A 20256-nucleotide genomic window follows, 5' to 3' on the forward strand; every position below is an offset into this window, starting at 1 on the left:
TTTACTTACCAGATTTGGTTATTAAATCTCCTTAGAACAGGAAACAAACTATTATCCTGCTCTGCCCATTCATACATTAAAGTAAGACATTGCATTATCTCTGAAGCTATTTTGGAAGGACAGTCATACAGGTATTGCACTTTCTGATCAAGCACCTAAATCCAAGCTTCCTCAGAAATGTACAAAGAGGACATAGCAGGATCATCAATACCACAAACAAAATGGTTCCGAGTACCTCTTTACCCAGTCACAGCACAAACGGCTGGCTGAAATTTTCCAGTCACTTTTTGAGGCTACGCTCAGGATAAATATGTGCAAGGTAACTAAGAGATGCCTGTCTTTTTACTGAAATGCAAACATTTTAATCACCACTTGTCTTCGTATCTACAGGCAACACTCCCAAATAAGCAAATTGCTTTGTGTTAGCATTATGTTCAAGTATTATAAAACACACAAAAAACAGGCAGTAGGACAGAGTAACCTAAACTAAAATTTATTTGAAGGCTAAAAATCAAGCTGCAAATATATTAATTATGGGAGCTGCACAAAATAGTGTAGAGCATTTTTCAATGGTATACACCCATCAACACAAAAGGAGTTTATTTCATTAATTCCTATTAACCCTTAGAGGAATTTCAATTATGACTTTTGTTCCTATTTCAAGTACCTTTCTGTTCTGTTCCTAATATTTATTCAGGATAAAGGACAGGGAATAGATACATTTTAAACTCTGCAATCTAGACCTTGCTTTTTGGCTTCCTGCCTCTTACCTAAATTAAACGACTCATTTCTTTAAGACCTTCCTACCAGAAATAGTTGGTTGGACTGCTTAATTGTGCTAGCTGAAACACATACGAAAAGGAAAGGGTTTTGTAGGAAAAACATTGAAGAGAGAGAGAAAAAAAAAATCTGATTTCATCTGGCCTTCCCATCATCACTTAGAGAATTGTTTTGTAGTTACATCATCAGGAAATAAAATACTATCCTCTGAGGACCCCGACTCTCTACAGAAGAGGGGAAAAAAAAAAGGAAAGCTCGAAGTTCATATCACCCTCAGAAGAGTTCAGCTAAATTCACATTTGTTGTCATTAAAGAAAAACCAAACCAAAATCTAAGGAAAAAAAAATCCCTTAAAACTCCCAATTTTAAAAGTTCTCCCTGAATTGAATTTTTTCCCCTTGCGAGCCTAAGCAGAACACATAATTACTAACCACCTAACAATTTCTCACGACTTTTATTATCAATAACAGAAAGGAACTGCCCTAACCCAAACCTTCCGCGCATTCTTCTTGGCCATGAACTGGTAGACAAACGAAATATTTCACACAGTCCCGAGCCTCAGCCGGAGCCAGAACCCATTAATAAGCTTTCTAAGTCCTGGCTATCACTAAAGCACACACCAGGCAGACGGGACGAGTCTGCACAACCCCGTACGAGTGCCATATATGGGAAGGCAGTGACGTAATGCTCCATAGGCTTGGGGCATGCAAAGAGCCCATCTCGCATTGTTGAGCGGGGCTGCCGGAATGCTCGCAGCTCGGATGCTCCAGCTGGACGCCTCGCACCACCCAGAGCTACCTGACCCGGGATTTCTTATAGTCCAGGAGAGCAAGGTAAGGGAGAGGGCGGGAAGCAAGCTTCTTGCTGCTGGCAAGCAGCTGAGGCTTCTTGCTTTTTTCCTATCGAGATACTTCTATACTTTTTTTTTTTTTTTTTAAAAAGTCGCTTCCAAAAAGAGGGGTGAGGACTTGAGAAACAAAGAAATCCCCCAAAACAAGGACCAGGAACTCTAGAAGATGTCTGCTTACTCTGAATTAGGATGGCTATTTCAAGCGTTAAAAGCTGTATTTTAAACAATTCCTACAGAGCAAGCAGATGAGGAACTAATTTAATGCTAAAGAAGGAGGCAGTTATGAATTACACACACTTTCCAAATGGTCGGATAAAATCACGACTGCATTTGAAACTGTGGAAGAAGTCCAACTGCATATTGTAATGTATTAGGTAGGGCTACTGCCTCTATTTATGCTGCATTTATATGCATATGCTATATATTAGTAGGCATGTACGCACATATGTCCTAAGCATTTACTATACTTTTGAACAACTTCTGTAGTTTACAGCGGGATGTATAAATTGCCACAAACATTACTTTGCAATCAGATTATGCTGCCTCTGAAAGAAACAATTGTAACTAGTTTAATTACTAACAAACTTCTCAACTACTACACACTGCTTCCCTCTTCTGTGTCTTGCCTGCAAGTGTCAAATCACAAGAGGACAGACCTGCCAGATTATAATGAAAAAATTCAAATCCTCGCTATCAAACAAATTACAAGGCTTTCAAAATCAGGAAACTCACTGGTCTCTTTGAGGCTTATTCTGCAAGTTGCTGAACAGCATCTCAGCTATTAACAAAAAAAAAAACCAAAAAAACCCAGAGAATGGAAAGCATGAATGAGGCACTAAGCACCTTTAAATTAGATTAGAGCTAGCTTAGCGTTTCACATCTGCAAAGTATATAAAAAAAAAAAACCCACAAACAAAAAAACACCAAAAAACTACATTGTGCCTCTCCCTTGACAAAGGACCAAACCCTGACAAATCCTTGATTATAGGAACAACTGCAATTAAGTAAATTGTACTGTCCTACTTACAAATTCAGGCTAAGCATTGCTCTCCAGCATCTTCTGTCTAACTCAAAACGTTAGAAAAGTCAGACTCCTTAAGACCTTTAAACTCCATCTCTTCCTTAAAACATGTTTCTCTTGTATGTTTTCATTTTCCCTAATATGAAATGAAATCAACATTAACTGTCAAGGACAGCAGAAAGGAAGGCTTTTTTCCCTTCATTTGATATTATAAATCCTTCAAAATCCTCATTAAAATACCTATTTGAGAAAAATCAAGGTGATACAGTCATGTATTATCATGGATAATGTCATGTATTATCAAGGATGTATTATCAGTCATGTATTATCAAGGATACATGGATTTTGACACAGTCAAAATATGTGTGAACATTTTCACAACTTTTTTTTTTAAACATCTAGAAAATATTAAGTAGTTATTTTCCACATTCTTCTAAAACCATATAAAGCGATGTTTGATTTCAAAGATAATTAATGTATTTGTGTATTTTTAACCTTGGCATTTAGATAAATGTCTCATCCATGTTTTCAAGATAATCTTTCTTGCGATGAGAAAAGCTTATACCTCTGTTCATGCCCTGAGTCTGCCTGGCTGTAGAATCAGGGAAGAGGGCAACCAGAACATATGTAAGTTTAAAGTAGAAAACCAATAGCCCAGATCAGTATCCTAAGCCACTCAGAGTCTTCTGTTCACTGTTCTGTCATATCCACAGACTAGACTTGCAGCCTACATCCTAGCACTTTCAGATCTCTTTCCTGATGATGATTACTTGGTTTTCTACCTAACCCTGCAGACAGTGGGTTTAATAATATTGTCAAGTTATAACTTAGAAAAGTTGGCTACATTACAAAAATTCATGTTATGAACCTAAGTAACAGACCTCAATATATGTGCCCAAGTAGAAAGGGTAAGCTGAAGTTAAAGAACTATAGTATGAGGCAGAAAAAATATTCATAGCAATGCTGCCCACAGAATAAACAGATATTTGATAAAGGCAGTAACTAGGAAAAGAAAAAAGCCTACCCATAGGTAAGAGACTACTTTGGCTCCTACGAATCCAGAGGACAGTAACATTTATCATTAATTACTGCTTTAGCAATATCCAAAGTACCATATGTACTGTGAACGCTGCTAGCCTCACATCTATCAAAAGGCAGTACTATTTCCTACAGTCTGTCTTCTTTAGATCCAAAGTGAAAACATGCTTCATTTAATCCTCACAGAAGCAAGTTTGCTCTCATTTATACTGGTGAAAGTACAAAATAATTAGACCAAGGTATAATGATTAAAATATCTCACAGCTGTTTCCTCCCCCCTCCCCAGCATTACACTCCTCTTTTTTATCAGTTTTCTTAGTATCTACTGAGACTATATATTTTTAAGCAATTAAAATGTTAGCTTGCATCATTTAACAATAAAAGGAGACAGTAAAAGAAATACCTCATAATTCAGTCTTCACTTAAATTTCTTTTTATAGTAAGGTTTTAGAATATCCAGTACAAAGTATTTTAAGAACAAGTATATCCTCCAGAAATGAAAGTCAGCTTCCTAACAAACTGCATTGACCCTTTGTTCCTTTACCGTCATTTCCTCTCCCTCCACTGACAAACACTGTGTAGATGCTGACAGCAGAATTTTCAGAGATTTGACCCAGAAGACCAAGGGATATAACTGACACTTCTTTCATTTTCCTCATCAGCAGTAGTAAAACCAAGGTTTTGCTTGATTTTTGCTAAGTAACAGCACTTTTGTATTATTTGCCTAATACTGTGATGAATTCATTGTTACGGGATAAAAAAACCATGCTGGTTTTACTCTCTGAGCGCTTCCCTTCTGTGGCAGTTCTTAATAGGTTAAAACTTCACTTTAGCAAAAATTCTTTAACAGGTATAATTTGGCACGGCCAAGTGAGCAGCCACTGCTCATCTGGACCTCTCCAGCAAACAGCTTCTCTCAAATCCTGGGTGTGGTATCACTTGAATACAGTTCCTTTAAAATGCAATTAAAATACCTAAGTCACAGAAGCAATTAAAACATTAAAGTCTGAGAATCCTATGGAGCCTACAATGTACAAAGACTTCTCTTTAAAAAGTATCCTATAAAATTCTAGTTCTGACTCCGTTTGTTCTAATACTTTAGCCTGTCACCGAGTTGATTTGAGTTTAGAACCTGTATCTTACCAATAAATATAAATTCTAATTGCTTAGGTTTGCTTTCCTCATAGCAAACTGATTCTGCTAGGCTAACCTTGACATTTATATTGGTTACACTTGGTTAAGAGTTCAACCATTCACTAAACTATTTTATTCAGCTCCAAGAGGGTAAAAGGCATTGCTGACAAATTCTAAATATAGTGCTCAGTCTTGTGATTTAAGTGAAGTAATGGACATTTTGAGTCTTAACACCTCTCAGTATGTTATACTGATTTTGAGGTTTGCTGCATTTTCTGTCAGCAAGACAAGAATCACTTTGATTGCATATCCAGGTCACCACGTTGTCTCTGGAAGGTCAGTAACAGCATTCAGTGCTGATGGACCAATAGAGCACACCCAGGCACTCACAGCTCACTTGCCCCAAGAGCTCACAAATTCAAGGAAATTGTATTTGAAGATTTTTTTTTTGTGACAGTCTGCAGCCTCCACATTATAGCAGTACAAAAGCAACACCTCCCAAAGCATCACCTCCTCACCAGAACAACAGAATTAAGGTGACAGTAAAGAGGTGAATGTTCATGCAATAAATGAGCAATGAGTGAACACCCAGGAAGATCATTTTGTAACCCTCCTCTAATAAAAAAATTGAAAGCTTGGGGGTGAAAGATCAAACCAACCTTGCTAGACAACACTTCAACTCCAAGTCCTATAACCTTAGTCATATAAGCTGATAAAGCATAATCTGCTACAGCTCATGATATACATCATGATATAACACAACTGCGTGGCTTCAGCCTCAAGCTGAGCAGGGCACCTATAGGCAACCACCAGACAGTGGCTGCTGAGGTAAATAAGCAGAATATGACCTATTTTGCTTCCTACTGCATGCTCATAGAAGCTGAGCAACCAGAGCCCACAACTGCTGGTGCTCAAGCTTTAATGAATCTTTACAGACATTCTTCAGGTAGGGTACACAAAGCTCCAGGGACTATGACTGAAAATGTGGATAGAAAAAACTAAATACTTCTGAGAAAAAAATCTTGCATACATTTCCAGGATGCAAAACCAGCATCAACCAGATTTTATTGTCTTTTGTAAGCTTCAATTGCACTTGAACAAAACAATAGGTTAGAGTTCTTAAAGATTCTACCTTAAACCTAATATGCAAAGCAACTACTTCCCAGTTCAATGCAGAACATGGATTTAAGACTTTTTTCTTCTCTATTTGAGACACAAATATTACAGCAACTACTGTGATGAGAGCATAATAGAAAGAGGAAAATAAAGCAGCCTGTTGCTACTACTGTGAGGAAAAAAAAAGACTGTCTATTTGGAAAGGGGAAGTAACGTACTCATAAACCTCACATTTTAATCACATCTTGGATTTCAGCACATAGTCACAACCATCTTGGAAAAAGTATAAGCTACCTGAATTTGTCAACATTGATGGATTTCATCAATATTCTGGTGAAATTTGTTTAACTTTGTCATTAAGTCAAATTACGAAGAAAACTAGGAAATTTTATCACCATTAAGCTTAGCTTACCTGAAACTATTGCCACTCACCACATTCCCAAATGTGATTCTGTTCTACTTAGTAAATACAGCTTTCTCATGAGCCATCTAAAAGATTTTAATTTCAAAATATTCCTCTCCCCTCCAGTCAAGCATGTTCTCAACCTCAGTAGAGACATTCCGTTTCAGATCCCTACCTTGAAAAACGGAAAATGAAATATACAAGCCTAATGTATTATTTTAATTTTAGTCTCTTAACCCGAGCTCCACATTTAAGCAAGCCAACCCCTGACCTAAATATCTGCATCCCAGTGCTGAACATACCAACTGGAATGAAGGAAGGTGAAAGAAAAAATAAAAAAAGGCAATTTGCTAATGCTCAAAGCTGAAACATTTTATTAACTTGCAAAATAGTATCATATACTCTTTCCTGTAAAGAGAAAAGTCTTTTCACTAGCAGCCCATGGAATGCCCAAATTAAGTAGTGAATTGGCTCCAAGGAAAAGGCCACCATGAACCTTGGCAGGCTTAAAACTTCTCCTAAAATACGTGCTTCAAAAAACATATCTAATGTATGACTGGGTATGTGCATGTGCTTGCATATGTGTAAGCTGAGCAGGGGGATAAGAGGCCTCGGAGCAAAACCTGAGAAAATACAGGTTCAACACAAACCAATGGAAGCCAGACAAAAGAGACAGCCCATGAGGGTGGTAGGGGGATAACACCAGTCAGTGGAGAATGTTTAGGCTCTTGCTAGGAGGTGCACACATTGATCCTCTTGCAGGAGAACAGCAGACAAGAGCTGCCAAGATTCTCCAGCTTACGTATTTTGCTAACACCTATAAAGGAGAAGGGAAGAAGATGTAACATGGAATAATGAAGGAGCAGCCGAAAAGTGGCTGTGTGGCCTTGCTTTGCTCCCATCCTCTGCTTACAGCTCTAGATGATTACTGACATCTTTGGAAACAGCAAAACTCTCCTATTTCAGTCAGGATTAACTAGGTGGGGGAAATCAGAATTTGACAAGGCAGCATTTTATAACCTGAAAACAGCTCTCTCCTACATCTGATATGCAGACAACCAACCAACCAGCAAGTTCTGTCTAGAGAAAATTGTTTTTATTTTCAGTATTTGAGACCATGTTATAAAATAATGATAAAAGCTAAAATGTATTACATCAGAAACATTTACTTTACAGCAAAGCATGCTGCAGCTCCTTAATTTTCAGGGTGACATTGAAAAAAACAGGAAAATATAGCAAACATCACAAACTATCAGCCAGCAGGCAAGAAAAGAGATCAAATAGGGCATATATCCAAATATCCTTCAGTCATAATGTTATTAATCAATTTGGGGTACAATAACAAGACAGAAATTTCAACTGGATTAACAATTTTTTAACAGGGAACATTTTTGAGTCTAAAAGTCTTCATATGAAGGGAAGAGGGAAGCATACATACACGACTCTCTTTTTTCCTAAAAAAAAAGCCTCTTTTCTATAATAGTCTTTGAAAGGCAAAGAAAAAAAAATTAAAAACAACTAAAGACAGAAAAAGTAAGTATCTACCTTGTCTTTAAGCAGACTGTTCAGGCCAGGTTTAAGAGTTTAAGATATCACTGGTCACAGATTAGCTAGAACTAGTTACATCCACTTTTTCATCCTAACAATGAAATTTTTCCCTAAGAAATAAAGAAAGATTTATGACTAAAGGACACAATTTTCTTTTGTGCTTAATCACAGTATTTTGCCTTTAACATAGTAAACTCCTGTGGCTGCAGAAGAATGGAAATTCCTGCTTCAACATATCATAATCAACAAATCTGAGAGTAAAATATGTTGTTCTTTAGTTAAACAATTCATTAGGTAAAAAATTCAAGGTTACTTAGGTTATTATTTGATATTACTTAAATACGTGAATTATATCTATGAAGTCAACCATTAGAAAAATCCTCAGACTATCATCTTCAGCTCTCCACCACAGCTTCTTATCATGGTGTAAAAAAGTGTGTTCGTTCTCTTTGAAGAGGATCAGTTTAGAGGAACTATGTAAACTCAAATCCTGAACCAATCCTGAACCTTAGCACTAATGCTAAGAACACACTTTAAATAACATGCGTTGACCTTGCACCTTTAGATGATCAACCAGAGAGAAAATGCAACTTACAAACTTAAAATCCCACACTTAAAAGTCCCAATACATTCAGATCTAGCAAGACATTCAGCAGGATTAGGACAGCTAGCAAGAAAGTTAATTATCTCCCAGGTAGAATATTGCACAGAAATGCAGAGCGTCAATACTTAGAACTGTATCCAAAAGCAATTTGTAACCCATTCAAAATAGTCTGAATGCAATTTCTGGAGGTCACATGCAGCAAAACAGAAAACTAGCAGCATTCTTCATTATTTTTAAAGTTAGTTAATCATGCTGCAATGCATAGCTACAACCTGTCTTTTATCTATGTCCTCAAGATGAAGTTCTGGACAAGTCAGCCTTAGAAACATGGATACCCTCACATATCAAGTCTATGGGGAAAAGATGCTTATTTAGCTATAAAATGAAATCTCTTTTTGACACTGTTACTACTGCTCTTTTTGACAGTGTTACTACTGCTCCTGTTCATTCAAGTCTTGGCTACTTCAAAAAGTTCCAGCTGTTTTTTGCCTATTTGAAAATCCTCAACTACACTGCTTCATGCAGTCTTGCAGCAAGGAAAATATAAAAATCAAGCTAAATTTGCAGTAACAATTCAGATTCGTGTTTTCTAACAATAAAAGGAATGGGGTGTCACCCTAGCCCCGTCTTCAAACAATCCAAGTTTACTTTACACATATACAGAGCTACTTCAGGAAGTAAGCACACCAGAAAGAGAGCTTACTTTTGTCTTAGGATATATGTATATAATAAAGATTTCATGGGTACAACAGGACCCTCAAGAAGTCATGGAATTTCATCCTCCTGCACAGGTGCAACACCACCTACATCTTGAGGAGTGTTTGTCCAGTTATTTTTAACTAGCCTCTTTTGTCCAAATGATGGCAAGCTCAGTCTTCCCATACAGTCCCATCCAGTTCTGAATTACTTTTAACTTAAAATGTTTATGTGGTTCTAATCATAAACTCAGCCCATAAATTCTTGCCATTTGCACTAAGCACGTGAGCAAACATGCTAAAGCCTGCAGCCAACTTCTTCCACCTGTCTAAAAGCAAGTGGTCAGTGTATGACTAAACAGCTTATCCGGACTGACAGCAACAAGGATGATGCCTTCAGTTCAACAGAGGAAGTGCGTGTGGCAGCATGGAAAGTTCTAAATTTTACCACTGCTGATGACTGATAATATACAAATAAGGCCATGGTTAACATAGGAGATAGGCACAGTGCCTATTCTGCCCATGCATGGGGCCCCAAATATTTATTTCTATATAAAATGTGTATTAAAATTGGTTTAGAGAACATCCAGTTCCTGTAAATGTTATGGGAAAATGACATTTAGGACTAACCAGCCTCCTCTGAGCAATCTGATGTATTATTGTTGGCTGAGAGCCATCTTCTGTCATACCAAAAATATTAACTAATTGAAGTTTAAAAAAGTTTGTGATTTGGATCCTTGCACAATTATGCCTAGTTCTGCTTGCAATAGCAGCACTTGCCGTGCCCCAGGTGAACCAGACACTGAATAAGCAGCTATTTTCCCAGCTGCTCCCCAGAAAAAGCACCCATAAAACAGAAGTCCACCTTGAACCTACACACTATGATGTTACATACAGAATAAAAAAATAAATAAATAAAAATCCACAAAACATAGACTGGATTTATCTATCAAAATTATTAAAAGGCAAGAAAACTCTGATGGTTCTCTTAATCTAAAACAAGTATTACCATTAAACCAAAAAGCATAGAAAGATGACTTACAGACCTTTACAGAGCTGAAGCAACTGACTCGTTCAGGGAACCTGAACTTCTGCAAACTCTGCAGTCACTTGAAGGATTTAGATTAAATAGCCAAGACAAAAACTCAGGCCTCCAACTATTACATGAAGCACCATGGAAGCACATGTTGATGGAAGCATCAACAGTAAGCACAACATGGCAGTGATAATCAGGTAGTATTTGCTTCAGACAAACCAGACACACATGGCTGGGGTAATCAGTGCTACTAGTAGCCTGCTCAGAAATCTCCAGAACTTGAGCAAGCTGCACTCCTTTTCTTTTTTGTGCCAGATTTTCACACAGTGAAGGAGGGAATGCAGGCAGCATGCAAAAACACAGTTTTCAGAAGCTCAGTTAACTGCTGCTGCAGTTTTTCACTTGCAAATCTTAGCAGTAATCTGCAATGGTAACCAATGCTGGGAACAGGCAATGCAAACACATTCACCTGCCCATGGAGGGCAAAAAAAAAAAAATAATGGGAAAACCCTGCCCTGTTTATCTCTGTAGTACTAACTGTTTTATAACACTGGTGATATTAAAAGCTCTACAGCTGTGGTCAAGTAATAATGTTCTAGCAGTAATGCTTTAAATATTTAATGTTTAAGACAAATGCTTTAAAACAAAACTCAGGTTCATAGAGACAGAGGATCCCTCCCACCAATTTGGGTTGTTATCATGCAATATCAAATATCAAATAATTTCACTGACACACTTCCACTTAAAAATCACAAATTACCGAAAGCACTAACACTGCTTTTCCATTTTAAATAAATCTGAAGCTGAAGCACAAATTTTTACTTGTTCAATGATGAAGCAAAGACAAAAGCATGACCTGGATTAGCAACAGAGAAGTTCTGCCTCAGTCTTGTTGCTTTGACCCCTATACCACATCTCTTGTGGTTCATCTTTCCATTTCCTTCTGAAAGCTTTCCATCTGCAAAACTATAATTTCCTGGCTGACGTAAATTTGAAGAGTTCCAAATTCTGGCGTTGCATCTGAAATTACTTGCTTTATTTCCAACTTTACAGGCAGTGGGGAGAGAGGGTGAGAGACAGAGAGTGGGGGAATGAACACTGACTACAGTAATAAGAAAAAAATTCAAAACTACAAACCAACAAAATCCAAGTCCTACTGCTGTGAGTTGATTAGTGATGCATTTGGATTCAGAAGAGGATTAACAGTCACGCCAAGTGCACAATTAGACACCAATGTAAAGCCAACAGTAACAGTAACAGTAAACAGTAATCAGTAATACTGATTACAAAGAACAACTGAAATAGCTGTTAAATCTAGAAAGAGGGAAGAAAAACGAGGAGTGCATCTCAAAAAAAGTGACATATCAGAGTCTACCTCACAATTCATTGTGCCATGTTTTCTAGTAGCTGAACCCAGGGACCCAGAGTTTTTAAGCCTAACTTCAAGTCAAGATCATTAATATTGTGTTCTTGTAAGGTCAGCACTCATTTGCCTTTGCTTCTCAGGATATACACTCAAGGTAACTGGGGTTACATTTTAAAATCCAACTGAGTTTTAGTGTCAAAGTACTCCAACTAAAAGTGAACATCAATCAAGTCTTCTATCTTAAATTAACCAATATACATTTGTTAAAAATTTCTCATGCCATTACTGTCAACAAATGTACACAGGATTTCATAACATTTATGAGCACAACAGCCCTATATCACCAGGAAGAATTTTCAGCAGCTTAGTTGTTGTGAAATCATGATCACAAACAATGTTACTGTTCCAGATTAATTTTTAAAAGAATATATTATCTGCATATGATTACTCAGCACCAGAGCTATACGCATTTGTTTATCCATTTGAAATTTTGCCCAAGTTAACCCAGAACTGGCATCACCATTCATCATACATGACTTTTATTAAGACTTGCAAAGCAAGTCAGCATTTTAAGCATCAGATAAAACAACAATTACTCTGCCGTAGTTTGTGGAGTAATAAGCAAAACTCACATCCCCCACCCCCCTATGGAAAGTCCTCATTTTAGAAAATAAATTTTCCTGTCGGGAAATTTACTTTACACATTGTCTCATGCATTTGAGACACCCTTTGTGGAAGTTTGTATCACAGCATAAAGTAATGACTTATAAGATACATATGTAAATAATATCCTGGAAAATAAATTTTAAAATAAGTGTTCGCATTCCGTTGGGAAGTGCTGACTGATTCAGATAAAGCCAACAGATTACACAACAGCTATGGTATGCTGTTGCTGCTGTAATTTCAAAGGCTTTGACTTTATGACAGGGGCAAAAAAGAAGCATCAATAAAGATAATAAGCAGATCCATAAAGGTAGCTGTAATTTATAAATTCATAAAAGCTACACATCAGTAAGTACAATTGTAGGCAAAGGGGAAAAAAAACCAAACAAAAAAACCCAAACCAACACACACACAATAACCCCCACCACCATAGCCACTCCAGGACTAGAAAACCCAATTTTTTTGCCATAAACTGTGAAAGGGACAGACAGGCTGATCTTCTTCCAAAAAATGAAAATTTAACTGCACTGATGTCAAAAATTACAACAACTTGTAAGATTTACCAGAAATGATGAACCTTGTTTCTTCTCTTCTTGAAGGCCAGACCATGGCTTACTGCTAACTGGGAAGAATGCCTCAGACCAAGAGGCATGACTTCATCTACATTTAAAAGCTTTCAGATTAGTGCTTTTATTTGAGCTGTACAAGGGGAAACTCAAATCTGTGTCCAAAAAAAGTCAGAATCAAGTCTCCTTCATGTTATAACTTTCAGAACTTCCAGTAAGCCATGTGGTTCACCTTGGAAAGTGTGAAGAGCACGTGAGCAAGATAGAAGTATGTATTCTTTGTGAGTTACAAAAAGAAATGTCACAGGCACTCAAAACCTCATTAATTCTGCAGAATGACCTGATAGAAAACAAAGAACTTGATAAGGTGCATATTAAAATCTTCTCAATACTTTTGAGGAAGAAATAATAAAAGTACAGCTTTACAAACTTTAAAGAAAACAGCCTTTTCCAAAGTTATCATAAGATTGCTTAAATAAAAAGAATACATTTTTTTAATTCTTATTATTCTATAGTATATATATTGAGGAAAGCCAATGCAATGAACAGAGTTGACAAATACAATTTCTTTAAGGAAATAAATATGCAGGAAACTAGAATTGCAAATAAGTACAACAGTAAGGCACAGTACTGCAGTCATTCATAACAGAAGCTCTGAAGAAAAAGTAGCAACACACCACTTTGACTCTGTTTAACTACCTAACACTCACGTTCATAAAAACAATTTCCAATGCCTGTTTTTGCTGGCCTGGATTCAGAAAGGGTTCTTGTAGTCCTATGAAGTCAACTGCTTGGAATTATCTACAAAAGCTTTACCCAAATGATATACCTGCCTTTGCCCACTATGAAATTACACCATCAAGAAATTCAGTTGGAAATTAACATGAAAAAAAAATAAAAATCTTACTGGATAGGGGAATGTCTGTTCTTATTTTTTAATTCTTTTTTAAGCCAACTTTTTTTGACTTCTGAATATTTCTTGTAAAATTGCTCTCTCAGTTACCCTAGGTACTCTTCTTCAGGAAGAGAGTATTTTGGATTAACATAAAAGCATTTGCACAAAAGTATGCAAAATAACGGAGTGCTACTATCAGTTACATCATTCTTTCAATTAAACATGTGATTTGCTTTATTTCAAATGATATATATATATATATATACATATTGATATATATATATCAAGACCTGACCTGCAGAAGTCAGGCTGACAGGCTGTCAAGCTGGCAAAAAACCCAAAACAAAACAAAAAAACAAAGGATTCATTGGAAAAAAACAAAACAAAAAAACACACCACAACCAAAAATCCCAAACATTTGATGGTCCTCTTCATTCTCAAGTGCATGTGTACAAATATCACTGCTGTGACCCACTGGACCATGAAACAGGAATTCAGCCAAGGAAAAACTCTTCCACAAATATTAATAGACTCCCAGTTGACTTCTTACAATATCAATGTCAACTCTATCCAAGAAATCACTAACTACTCAGCACCATTGAGGGCATTTTCTGTATAGGAATACATTAATATTTCCCTATAGGAATATACAAATAAACATGCAGTTATCAGAAACAAGTGGAAAAACTTAATTACACAATATTAAAAAAAACAACAAACAGACAAAAAAACAAACCCACATGCTTAATACATCACTGGAATTTTAGAAACACATTAGGATCTCTTCACTCACAACTTCTGCACTATGCTGCACAACTTAACTTCAATGGAGTGATTTTATAAGTGGTTTTTTTCTACAAAATGAAACAGCTCTCAGGGGTCAGACATACTTTCTTGCATTTCTCTTAGAATCTTCAAACTGTGTTTTATCTTTTGAATGAAGGAAACATTTTTTTAATACCCTAAAGTCTACTGGTGTGCCAAAGAAACAGAATTTTAAAATCCTTTTCAGTTTATACAGTGATTCAGGTCAGAGAGAAATTATTTGGAATCTCAAGTGCTTTGCTGAAACAAGCCTAAAGCATCCCAGGTAACTTGAAGTGAAATTTAAAAAAAATAATAATAAAAAAATAAAAATTAGACATATGTTGATGTTCACTGGAAAGACTGATGGGAATTTTCACTTAAACATATGTCAGCTGATTTTAGTTATTACTTATGCATAATTATCTCATTTGCATCATAAAAAAATTATACAGTATCTGTATGAAAATTACAATTGTTGGTTGCTAACTTGGCCTATGAGAGCAATTTAATGGGCATCAGTCAGCAGAGAATTACAGTTTCATTTGGCCAGAGAGGTATCAACCAGTTAATACGTAAGCATTGGGTAAAACACCGATTATTTTAGGTAATAATCACCCCCACTAAATTTGCCTCACAAAAATAAATTACAGTGAACCACGCTGAAATATATCAAATGCTAAGAAGCCCAAGTCTACTTTAAGAGTATGAATGTAAGATGTCTTAACCTCATGCACACACAAAAACTGAGTTCATTCCAAATGAAATTGTTAGTTATGCTTCTGTTATGTTTTTATATCTATGGCAACGGTAAATCATCAATTGAACTTCACTACTAAAGCATTTAGAGACAAGGGTGGGGAGAGAAGAGATTTTTAGCTAAAATAAGTCAAATTGAAAGTAGCACTGAGGACAAAAGTTTATATACCAACAGCACAGTAAAAAGCTGCCTTTGAAGACTGCACAGTTCTTTCCCCATTTATTTGTTCTGTCAACCAACTGCATTCCTTCAAATTCATTTCAAAAACGTCTCCCTCTCCACTTATACCTTTTCATGTCTGTTTTCCCCATTATGTTAACTGACTGTTGCAAAGAATTTGAGGCTGTCTTCCACATCGACTCTGCTTAGTGCTTCTTCCCATTACATCAATTTTTCATATAAAGCTTTTCATTACATTCAATGGAGTACAATTTATGCACTCAAATAAAAACAGTGGAGATGATGAAGATGTTTTAAGACATTTCATAGTAGTAGACTTTTATGCATCATCAGGACTACATCAGACAAGTCTGACAGACAGCTGAAGAGTAGCAGGGACTTCCTTTCTTCATGCAAAAAAACTACAATGCTGACAAAGGGGATGTTGCTGAGGCAGCTTATTAAATGCCCAAATACACATGCCTCCAGTCAGCCAACAGCTAATAAAAAGCTGTGCAAAGGAGGTAATTATCTAAGCTCTTCCTGAGTTAAAAGGATGGCTGCAACAGTAACTTACTGGTGGGATGCTGTCAAGACTCACGACTTGACCAAAGGCATTACAATAGTGACCAGAATCAAATGTAGAACAGGAATCTTATGTTTCACCAGTAACGTCTAGAGAGTCAGTGTCATATTTCAGGGGAGGAAAAAGCTAAAAAAAGGAAGAGGTTTCAGCTAATGAGAGCTGAAGCAGTCATTTTGTGCAAGTAAGGTTCTGATACGGTTCCGATATTCATTTCCCAAGTGTGATCTACATAACTGGGTACATACCCTAAATACAAACAGATAAACATATAGATTCTAATATTTTATTATATCAATGTAGGCTTTTCAGACCTTAGTCTGAAATACAGTTATAGTTTAGCTGTGGGAAAAAATGAAATTGAAAGGAGGCAAACGTGCTTGCTAATTTCAATCCTATTTCAGACCAACTCCACAACCGTCACTGACAAAGAAAAGTCTACAAAAGAACCTAACTATTTTAAGAATTTGGAGATTTCTTAGGATCTTACATAAACCAAAGCACAGCCTTATCCCAAATTAAGTATGTTGCACCTCAGTAAACAATGAGTATTCAAACAAACTTGTAAAACTGATTTTGGAGAAACCTTCTGAAAATTTTCAAGAATACTATAAAATCAAGGTTGCACTTGGGTATACTACAAGTTTTACATTTAAGACTGAATCCAAGACTAATACATAGCAAGACATTTGGTTTTTCTTTAAGTTCCAAAGGCACAATCGGAATACTTGTTTATCTGCATTTTTTCTGTATGATACAAGATTGACTTATCTACAATGTTTAGCTTTGCTCTGCTTGGACATTGACATAAGGCAGTCTGACTAACTGCCTAACGTGGCTACATTTCCTTCAAATACTTTAACGTCTATATGTGCTTTTAAATGTCCATTAAAACAGCTACAAAATACAGTATTATTTTCTCCCACAGACTGAAAAAGCTTCTTGAACAAGAGACAGCATATCAAGCGAAAAAAGAGAAGGAAAACTACAAGAAAATAGCGAAACTGAAAGAAGAATTGACTAAACTGAAATCCTTTGCTTTAATGGTGGTAGATGAACAGCAAAGACTTACGGAACAGTTGAATCAACAAAGTAAAAAAATTCAAGAATTAACCACTTCTGCAGAACAAACACACGAGAAGCTGGCCTTTGCTGAAGCAAAAGTTCTGGAAGAGGAACAGAAATCCAGCAGGCTGGAGGCTGAACTTCAAGCCCAAAGCAGGAAGATCTCCCAAGACCAAGAAGCAATGATGGCCAAACTAACCAATGAAGACAGTCAGAACCGTCAGCTCCGGTTAAAATTAACTTCTCTCAGCCGACAAATTGATGAGCTGGAAGAGACCAATAAATCTTTGCGAAAAGCAGAAGAAGAACTGCAAGACCTAAGGGATAAGATAAACAAGGGAGAGTGTGGGAACTCCACACTTATGAGTGAAGTAGAAGACCTACGGAAACGACTGCTGGAGATGGAAGGAAAAGATGAAGAGCTCATAAAAATGGAAGACCAATGCAGAGAACTTAATAGAAAACTAGAAAAAGAAGCATCACAGAGCAAGAACCTTAAAGGGGAAGTTGACAAACTCAACAAAAGAATTATGGAGCTGGAGAAATTAGAAGATGCTTTTAACAAGAGCAAACAGGACTGCTACTCCCTGAAATGCAACTTAGAAAGAGAAAAAATGTTAACAAAGCAGTTGTCCCATGAGCTGGATGGCTTAAAAGCTAGAGTTGGCGAGCTTGAAGCAATTGAAAGTAAGTTAGAAAAAACTGAGTTTACACTTAAAGAAGATTTAACAAAGCTGAAGAGTCTAACAGTGATGCTTGTGGATGAAAGAAAAACAATGGGTGAAAAAATAAAGCAAACAGAAGAAAAGCTGCAAGCTGCAACCTCTCAGCTTCAGATGGAACAAAATAAAGTGATGTCTGTTACAGAAAAACTAATTGAGGAAAGTAAAAAGGCACTGAAATCAAAATCTGATGCCGAGGATAAAGTGTTCAGTGTAACAAAAGAAAGAGATGAACTGAAAAACAAACTCAAAGCAGAAGAGGAGAGAGGAAGTGATCTTGTTTCCAAAGTGAATGTTCTGAGAAAAAGACTTCAGTCACTAGAAGCTGTTGAAAAAGAGTTTCTTAAAAGTAAACTTAAGGACAGTACTAAATCCAGCACCTCCTTACAGCAGGAGAACAACAAAATCAGAGAGCTTTCTCAAGAAGTGGAGAGTCTTAAGGAGAAGCTGAAAGAAATGAAGGCTATAGAAGATGATCTTATGAAAACTGAAGATGAATTTGAGTCTCTAGAACGAAGATATGTCAATGAAAGGGACAGAGCAAAACTCCTATCAGAAGAGCTGGAGGCTGTGAAAATGGAATTGGCTAGGTATAAGTTAACAGAAAAGTCTGAATCCAATCAAGAACAGCGTCTTTTTAAGAAGCTTAAAGAAGAGGAAGCTAAATCCAGTCATCTTTCCAGAGAGGTAGATGCACTGAAAGAGAAAATTCATGAATACATGGCAACAGAGGATCTAATCTGTCACCTCCGAGGTGACCATACAGTCTTACAGAAGAAACTCCTCCAGCAAGAAAACAAGAACAGGGAGTTAGCAAGAGAAATGGAGAGCCTCACAAAGGAATTAGAGAGGTACAGACACTTCAGCAAGAACTTCAGGCCCAATGTCAACGGGAGGAGAATTTCTGATTTGCAAGTTTTTTCTAAAGAAGTACAGACAGATCCAGCAGACAATGAACCACCTGATTACAAAACCCTCATGCCTTTAGAGAGGACAGTCATAAACGGGCAGCTGTATGAAGACAGTGATATTGAGGACAAAGACAACAATGAGGAAGAACAGGCAGTGCCTTTCAAGAGCAACTCATCAGTTACAAATGCTGTGAACAAAAAGTTATGGATCCCTTGGATGAAGTCCAAAGAGAGCCAACCTCAAAATGGAAAGATTCATACAAAGCAAAATGGAAACTGTGCACAGGCTGGAGACCTAGTGCTAAGCCACACACCTGGCCAGCCTCTTCACATTAAAGTAACTCCAGACCATGGGCAGAACACAGCAACACTTGAAATAACTAGTCCGACCACTGAAAGTCCTCACTCCTACACAAGCACAGCAGTTATACCCAACTGTGGCACTCCAAAGCAAAGAATAACCATTATTCAAAACACCTCCTTTACACCTGTAAAATCAAAAGCAGCAGAAGGTTACATGAGCCCAGAGCAAGTAATTTCTCCAATTACTATGGCTACTTTCACAAGATCTCAAACTCCTGACTCGTGTGGTTCTTTAACTCCTGAAAGAACAATGTCCCCTTTGGCTTTACCAGGCTCAAGTTCTCAGGAACAAATACTCTCCTCAGAGCCTTTGGAAATGGGAGCCAAGCACGCTGTTTTTAGACTATCCCCAGACAGGCAGTCGTCATGGCAGTTTCAGAGATCTAACAGTACGGGATCAAGTGTAATAACTACTGAGGATAACAAAATCCACATCCATTTAGGAAGTCCTTACGTCCAAGCTCTCACCAATTCCAAGCCCACCAGCCCTTGTAATCCAGTGCAGGACAACAGAACACCAGCTCTAGCTAATGGCATACCCAGTAAGCCCACCAATAAAATCACCAGCAGTATTACTATTACACCAACAGCCACTCCTCTCCCACGGCAATCACAAATTACAGTAAGTAATGTCTATAACTGACCCCCATCCATGCTGACACCCCTACCAGCAACCCATCCTGTTTTTCATCCCAGCAAGGATTACTTGGAACAGCCCCTTTACTCTGGGAGAGATCTGTGCATGAACTATACAACAGCATATGGAACTAACATTAAGTTTTGCCTGCTTAGTTTTATCAAGTGTGCACTTACTGTATACCTTCTCATTGAAATACAGTTATGTAAAATATTTAGTCTTGCACTTGTATAAATGCATCTTTATGTATTTCCATTTTCAAAATAACTCGCATTACTTTTGACTGCAACTTGCCTGGGTAAAATATTTTAACATTACAAACACAGTAAATATTTGATTATTTTTATCATTGCTTGCAGAACATTTTTGTTTGTTATGTGTGTTTTGTATTTCTTTGCATGTACAGTAGAATTTGAATTAAGCCATAATATTGCCTGCTAACTTCAGATAAGATTTGATTGATTATCTTCCCTGCTATTTCCCAACTCCTCCTGGACCTCTCATTCCAGATAATTATCAGTACACCACATACAAACA

The 20256-nt window shown here is 37.0% G+C and overlaps 2 protein-coding genes across 3 annotated transcripts in view; one reads left to right on the top strand and one right to left on the bottom strand.

Annotated features, from left to right (window-relative positions):
* Positions 1-20256, bottom strand: part of CMSS1 (cms1 ribosomal small subunit homolog) — a 229432-nt gene that overhangs the window by 190853 nt on the left and 18323 nt on the right. The window lies entirely within an intron of this gene.
* FILIP1L (filamin A interacting protein 1 like) overlaps positions 1-20256 on the top strand; it is a 149425-nt gene that overhangs the window by 112733 nt on the left and 16436 nt on the right. The window contains exons 1-2 of one of the 2 annotated variants that reach the window (XM_030469068.1): positions 1388-1613; positions 16950-19704. In XM_030469068.1, the coding sequence (XP_030324928.1) occupies positions 17065-19704 (2640 nt within the window). In that variant the 5' untranslated portion in view covers positions 1388-1613; positions 16950-17064. Of the gene's footprint in view, positions 1-1387; positions 1614-16949; positions 19705-20256 lie in introns of those variants that run through there. The other variant, XM_008499930.2, reaches the window with a different exon arrangement.

This window comes from Calypte anna, chromosome 1, assembly GCF_003957555.1.
Source record: "Calypte anna isolate BGI_N300 chromosome 1, bCalAnn1_v1.p, whole genome shotgun sequence".
In the NCBI taxonomy this organism is placed as follows: Eukaryota; Metazoa; Chordata; class Aves; order Apodiformes; family Trochilidae; genus Calypte; species Calypte anna.